The 7,874-nt window shown below is 33.7% G+C and overlaps 1 protein-coding gene across 1 annotated transcript; it reads left to right on the forward strand.

The window, feature by feature from the left end:
• Nucleotides 1–6,423: 6,423 nt before the first annotated feature.
• LOC120090798 (receptor kinase-like protein Xa21) lies at nt 6,424–6,813 on the forward strand. The gene has a single exon (XM_039048508.1). It carries the CDS (start codon nt 6,424–6,426, stop codon nt 6,811–6,813), a length of 390 nt encoding a protein of 129 aa, XP_038904436.1.
• Nucleotides 6,814–7,874: the final 1,061 nt, after the last annotated feature.

Here is a 7,874-nt window from a genome sequence, read left to right on the forward strand (position 1 = left end):
TAACAAATAAGTATAAATCGTTATCTATGGACTTTTAAATTTGTTACCTTAATCCTTAAAGACAGTTATTCATAGCTCTTACTTTATTTTAATATATCAATAAAAAAATTTGTTTGTATTTTTATCAAATATATTCAACCCTACCAAATGAAGTTATCAAATGGGTATTATTAACATTTTCTGCTGACCACTAGCATGCTTTAACCCATAGATGAGTGATAGCCCTACAAACTATTTTTTTTTATTAATCAACAACAATAATCATATTCAATTTCACGCAATGTCGTTGAATAAATTCATTTTTTTTAATATGAATATGGAAATTAAAATTCTCATTGATAAAATAGTCTTGATTTTAGTAGGTTTCATTTTAGGCTCATGATCAAATCTTGAGTTTTAAATGAAAAATAAATCAATAAAAAGAAAAATATGATGAAGCCTGACAATTATAGGAAGAAAATCAAGCCTTTAAGAATGGAAATTACTGTAACAAAAAACTGAAAAAGCATAATTAATATATAACTAAATTATTTTAAGAATTTAAGTTTTTTTTATCAAAAAACACTTCAAATATACATAATGAAATTTGAGAAAAAAGAAGTACATATTAGTTTCCACCCGACCTACAATACATGAAAGAAAAGATTTTAAATCTACCAACCATAGAAATAAACAAGAAAATAGTAGACAAATAGTACGAACAAAGACAATAAACAGAGAAAGGAAAAAACTACCAAGAAGGACACAAAAGAAAAGAAAATTGAGACAAAGAAGAGTACCACCTTACGTACGATGAAGGAGAAAATGTGAAGCTTCGCTTGTTCTCTAATAAGTTGAACACTATGACAATCAATAAACATATGCTTTAGTAATAATGTAAAGAAAAAAGTGAAAGTGATTTAATAGGAGATGTGGTAAACAACACAAAAGAGAGGGAGGGGGAAGCAACACAAAAGTGAACCAAATACATTGAGAACTAAAGAAAACACTACAGTCAATCACATCAACAAAGTACTTGCAAAACACTACTTTACAAACCACTACATGCAATGAAAATAGTAAACCAAACAAGAACAACTTGAGAACCAAACAAGAGTTATGACATAGATGCAATGAGATTGGGAAAAAAAAATAAGGAAGCCAACAAACAATTAACTATCCTAGTATTATGCTTAGACAGTAAGAACCAGCCTCAGAGCAATGAAATTATTTCTTAAATCGTTCTGAATTTCGGATAATATGATGTATCATGGTAAATCGGATACATTGATCATTAGAGTCAATGCAAAAATAGTCATTGAAATAGTAGCATACCTTTGACCTATAAACAGAGACCAAGAAAGAGAATCACATCATGGAAGTAGAATTGTAATCATGTTTATACAGTGACAAAAATGAATAGAGACCAATAATCAATGACCAAGAACAGGTAAAGAAAAATGTAAATGCAATTATAATAAATGTTTATACAGTGACCGATAATCAGAGACCAAGAATAGATATTAAATCTCATGGAAATACAATTATAATCAATGTTTATACAATGACATACAATTATCAGAGACTGATAATCAAAGACCAAGATTCGAACACTAAAATAAATCATAAAGAAAAATAGTCGAAGTAACCTGAAAAATGTATAAAAAATAAGCTTACATTTGTTAAAAAAAATGAAGGAAAAAAATTACAATGACTCGTCATCGGTTGGAAAAGAGAAAGAAGACTTATCATTTGATCTAGTAACCTGATAGCACCGGAAATGTGTTATCTTTCTCTACTTAGCTCGGGGTTGTTAAGCTACTTAATATGTTTAGATTGATTTTTTTTGTAGGACTCGAGTGTACAAGCGGTCGAATGAAGCGTTCGGGACAAGAGGCGTTAAGATGGCCAAGATAGGAGTCAAATTGAACAAATAAAGAAAGAAGACCATCACATTAAAGTATTCTACCCTTCCGAGCATCACAACGCTCCTTCAAAGCATAAGCCCAGCGCTCGCTCAATGCTTAAAGGTAGTAGGCTCGGGTGCAGGCCAGCGTTGCAATGCCGCTCCAAAGATGGAATAATGCCACCGTTGCAATGCTAGTGCAATGCTCAACTCCAACATTGTGCGTTAGAATGGTAATGTTGCACCGCTTAACCCTAGCATTGCTACGCTACGTAGTTTGATGGAACTCCCACCTCCATGCCCGTGCAACCAAGCGTTAGGGGCAGCATTGTGACGCCTCCTTGACGCTTAACAAAAACGCGTTGCAGCATTGCACTCTACCTAGCGTTGCGACATTGCGACGCACTTATAAATAGGCCATTCGAGGCCAACACTCCAGACACAATCAAATAGAGGCCAACCTTCTGTTTCCTCTCAATTTCTTCCTTTATTTTCACTAGAATTTTGAAACTTCTTCCCTTTTGAGTATTGTATTGAATTAAAAGATGATTTGTGGCTAAAGGCTAATAACTTAGCTTAGGTTTCGTAGTTTACTTTCCAATTTGTTCTTGAGACTATGTTTTATAATTTTGCTAGACTATTATGAATTTTATGAGAATTTATCTTTTGTTTATTATTTAATTGCCTTGTATGGGATAATCTGACAAATTAGTTATGCGTGTATAATTGATTGCTTTGATTGGCCCTAATTTGTAATCGTTAGGTAGTTGTCACCTAGAAACAAGAGTTAAGTAAGTTTGTGAAGTTAAATTGGGATTTCATTTAATAGGCATTACTTTCTAACTTAGATAATTCTTGCTCAAATAATTGGTTAGACGATGGATACCAATTGTTTGGCTTAGCTTTGCCTTAGATCTTAATGCTTGTTGATTGATTGATTAGTTGAGGATTCTCACTTTTGCTTTAATTAACTTGATTTTATGGACTACCGATTAGGATTCTAAACGAGTAGGCTACGTTATAATTTGAATTTCTCACATATCTTTTGAATAGTCTATGATATAAATAAATAGAAATTAAATAAACTAAAACTACTCAAGCTAAGTATTTTTTTTTCAATTGATATTTTTATACATTCTTTCTCATTGTGCAATTTGATTTTTGTGCAATATTAATTCAAAATTTTTACAAAAGCCCCCCTTTAGTTACTTCCTACGAGTTTCAATTTTTGACGAACCCAATTCGGTTCTCTGTGATTCAACCCCGGACTTGCCGCTTGTATTACTAGTTAGTATAAGTAGTTTGTTCGGTGTTTATAAATGTTATTTGTGTAGCACGGGTTTACGGGCGACGGTGAATCTGGCAATCTACCATAACCCTACCAAGATTCGAACACCATTCGCCATCCCCTACCATGCTCCAAAGGTTGTACAACTTCAGACTCAGATAGATAAGAGGGACAACACAAAATATTAGAGAACCGAAAGAAACGGCAAGGGGAAACCCTCGTTTGGAGCAAAGAGAGCAAAGATAACCGAAAGAAGCGACAAGATAAAAGGAGGAAAGGAAGTGGCGTTCGAAATGGTAAGATGAAAAAGAAACTGAAAGAAAAGGCTATGGATCTAGAGAAAAACACAGATTTAGACTACCAAACATACCGTAGTCTAGATCTGCAAAGGATTTCTTCAAATCTGACCAAAGAGAACCACAATGACAATCGATCGGCAGGAACGGAGAAAAAGAAGCTCCAAAACCCACCAAGAATGACGTTGATCGGGAACAATGGTGAAACCCTAAGGAAAAGAGATGGAAGGAAACTGAGCAAAATAACCGAGAAAAATAATCGAAGTCAGCAAAACGAGGGAGAGCCAAATAATCTGTGGGTTAAGTGGGACTTGGGCTCCAACTAAAATAGTTGGAGCCCTAAACGTCGGGTGGGCTATAATAGCCCACTCGTCCAACTCCAAATAGGGGGCCCAAATGCCCCTTAAGAGCTTAGCAATATTAAAACTACACATGGAAATATTAGAAAACCCTGAAAACATAGCAAAGCTTATGCAATTCTCATTAAACATCCATACATAACTTGTACCCTTTCACCTTGGTTGAGGTAGAGTAAGCTCAATACTCTCAACGTTAATAATTCTCATATGTAGATATGTCCTCAAAAGGCTAAACACCCTAATACACGACCCAAAGCCTATCTTTGTGCTAAAGTGGGTCCCGAAGACCATCATACATATACAGATAATGAATTTCCTGGATACCTTCATCTTTTTTAGTATCAGGGTCCCAAATACCTTCATCTCTTTAAGTATTGGGAGTTTGTTAACTAGGGTACTTAAAACATGCCTTTATAAATCATATTTTGTACATAAACTCATTAGCACTCCATAAAGAACTTGGCATTTGAAATAGAAAATCATTCTCAAGATACTTAAAGAATCACATTAGGAATGCTTAACATGATTAAAACCTGCTTGAAACATATCATTGGAAAGATAACATATAAAGCTTTTCAAAGAAAAATCTATACTTTTACAACTTGAAACATTGGAGCATGTAGCTCATATAAGAAAGATTCATGCTTTAATAAACCTTAGAAACATGAAAGCATTTTGTTCGTAAATCTCATTATCCAAAAGTTAACTTATTTCAACTAAAATCAAGCATTGCAAGTATTTAGGTAAAACATCTTAAATCATTTGTCTCTCACAATCACCGATTTGTCCCTTCGGGCTTGTATGCTTCACTTATATTTGTTTGACCTAAAAATCAGATAAAAAGATTTAGGGTTACTCCTTAAACAGATATACAACTCAAATATTCTATATATACTCCATAACTTCAACCAAAACACACTTGAACCTAAATTACCCCTAGTTTATGATTTTAGCTCCTTTAACCCTAAATTATTTAAAATATCCTAAAAGTAGCTTAAAACCTAAATTTATGCGTTTCAAGGCTAAAATATTCGAAAAACATCCAAATGGCCATAAAAATTACTTACAAAATTCAAATAACTTAAATTAGGGTCAATGAACTAGGAAAATAGTGGTTGATGCACGACTGGGCGACAAACCATGCACATAGACGTGTCTGGGTGTAGGATGGGCAACAAACCATGCTCACAAGCATGTCTGTGTGTACAGAGGTACGTGCGGGTGAGTGTTAAGGATCAGCTAAGATGCATGAGGTGGGCAGACAGGGCACTATGCGCACGCAAGATGGTGTGGGTGACAAGGCAGGCGCACACGGCTAGACACCCTCGTTAACCGACAGTCTGGTGACTTCTCCTGCTTCTCGACTACAACACACCTATACAAATTCAGCTCCAAATTCTTTAATTTTGAACAAAAATACCTCAAATTTCTTCCATGAAACTTTAAATCTATGTCTTAACTAACTAACATGAAGATTTAAAGCTTTAAAATCCCTTGGATCCTTTGAAATTAGCCCCCACAACTTAAGTTCCCACAAACTCATAGATTTCTGAACAACCTTCAGTTTGTCGTCAAAAACACCATCTTCTTGTACTTCAATTGCTTTGATGGCCCTCAAGCGTCACACCTCTCTAAGTTTAGGTCGAAGAAAATTGAGAATGACTTGAAGGAATTGAAAACGCCAACCCCCTTTAGTTGAGTTAAGGTCATCCACCTATTGTACCTCTCCAATAACTAGTCACCTATTGCCACCCCCTTCTTTGACCACTCAACCCCACTACTCTTAATTACCTATTTTCTTTTAATTTTTATCCATTTTTAAATACTTAAATATTTTAATGAATTTCCTTAAAAATTAATTCAATAAGCCATAAAATTTCCTTAAGTATCAATTAAATTATCCATATCATTTTCCTAATTTAACTTCTACAATCTCCCACCAATTTTCTTTTAAGTTCCACATTTCATTCTTATTTAATCATTTAACTCCTCCAAGTACTTAACCAAACTCCATCATCAATTCACTTGACTAAGTAGTAATACCTAGGAAATTCTCCCTTCACATTTTCCTAACTTAATTCTAATACTTAGACAATATTGGGTTTTTCAAGTTAACACCTAATTTTCCTTTCCATTTGATTTAACACAATTAATCACACCACTTAAAGTAAAATTCCATCCTAAAATTCATTGAAGATACCTAGGTTGTCCAATCCCCAAATGAGACATTAAAACTTAGCTTTAAACTAAAAATTTAGTAAGAATTTAGGGCTTACACCACAAATCCTTCTTGGTCAATGCCTAGTCTATTTTCCTTTAGGTCACCCTCAAAATTTTCCTTAGTATTTAGAACATTTAACAATCCTAGAACGTTATTTCAAAATTTACTTAGATTTTCTCAAGTTTAACACTTAGAAAGATTTCTTTCTTTACTAAGCTTTACACCTATACAATAAAGATTAAACTTACAATGCATCTTAAAGCATGCAAGCACCAGAGATAATTTTAATGTATAGATACTTGAGAAACTTAAGTTCTAGGGTTTACAAAAATATAATCGGAAAGGGGAGCTTCAAATCCAGTTACAAAAGTATAATGAGAGACGAAACTTCCATTAAAGTAATCGACTTAGATGGTCATCAAGGTGGAACGAAGGGATGTCTTACCGAACGTGAAGTATTCAGAAACAGGCATCGAAACCTTGTAAAGATCCTTAATGCTTGTTCCAGTATGGATTTCAAGGCCTTGATTTTGGAATATATGTCGAACAGGAACTTGGAAACTTGGCTTCACAGAAGAGGGGGTGGTCAATCAGAATCGTGGCTGACTATGAAACAAAGGATAGACATAACTTTAGATGTAGAAGCTGCAATGGATTATCTTCACCATGGATTAGAAACTCCTATGGTTCATTGTGATCTAAAGCCGAGTAATGTTCTTTTGGATGAACAGATTAAAGGATCTCGTTTTACAAAGAACCTATGAGCGGAAGTGAATCGTCCAAATCCCATTTCGATTGAATATAAACACTTACAATAAAACATATAGATTATGCTCTTTAACTAAAATTACAGCATGTTTTCTAATAAGAAATAGAGTCCAAAGATTATACCTTTGAAGAACTCTTATTCGCATTAGTCCCTCAAACTTTCACAAAGACTTCGAACAAGCACGAACTCTCCTCGAGCGAACAGCAACAAAAACTTGAACCAAAAGAGGACACAACCACTTGGTGACCATGGTATTCTCGAGGTGAGAACCCAAGAGTCATGGGCTTTGGCTATTTTGGTTAGGAGGGAGTTTGAGGTTTGGAAAAGGAAGACAATAGAATGAACAACAAGCTATCGCATAGCAAGTGGTTCAATCGTGTAGTGAAGCAAGTCTATCGCATAGGCTTTAATCAAACCGTGTAGATTTACCTCTCAATCATGTAACACTTCAATTTGGAATAATAAAATCATATTTCATTTAACCGTTTAACGTCTCACTAAGGTGGTTAGAGAGAAAACAGGGATAATTATCAAATAATTAATAATATAAATAAATATGATAACCAACTTATCATATTATATTTATAACCTATAGTTTTAATATTGCATAATATACAATATAAACTATAGTTCTTTTTCTCCATTTTATGGCATTCAATATAAATCATATTTATATTAAATTTAACGACTATTTGAATCTCATTCAAATATTTATTCCTCCAAAACAATAATGTATCAAATACATTATATCAATGATATCGTATATAATTGAATCAATTTAATTATATCATATATAATTAAATTCTCTCTTATTAATTTGAACATTTCAAATTAATCCAAAAACTTATTCTCAACTAATTTCTTTTGAGCTACCAAGGGGACCTTATGGACCTGTAGCTTAAAGTTCCAACGGTACGTGAATAACTAATTAAATTCTTTAATTACAATATCCATCATTCATTAACTGTCGGGCACTCCACTAAAGACCGACAGCTGCACTATTCGCACTATAGATATATTTCTGTGTCCATGAGATATAACCAATCAACAGTATGA

This window comes from Benincasa hispida, chromosome 11 (genome assembly GCF_027475165.1).
Source record: "Benincasa hispida cultivar pf3 chromosome 11, pf3_genome.v1.1, whole genome shotgun sequence".
Classification (NCBI taxonomy): domain Eukaryota; kingdom Viridiplantae; phylum Streptophyta; class Magnoliopsida; order Cucurbitales; family Cucurbitaceae; genus Benincasa; species Benincasa hispida.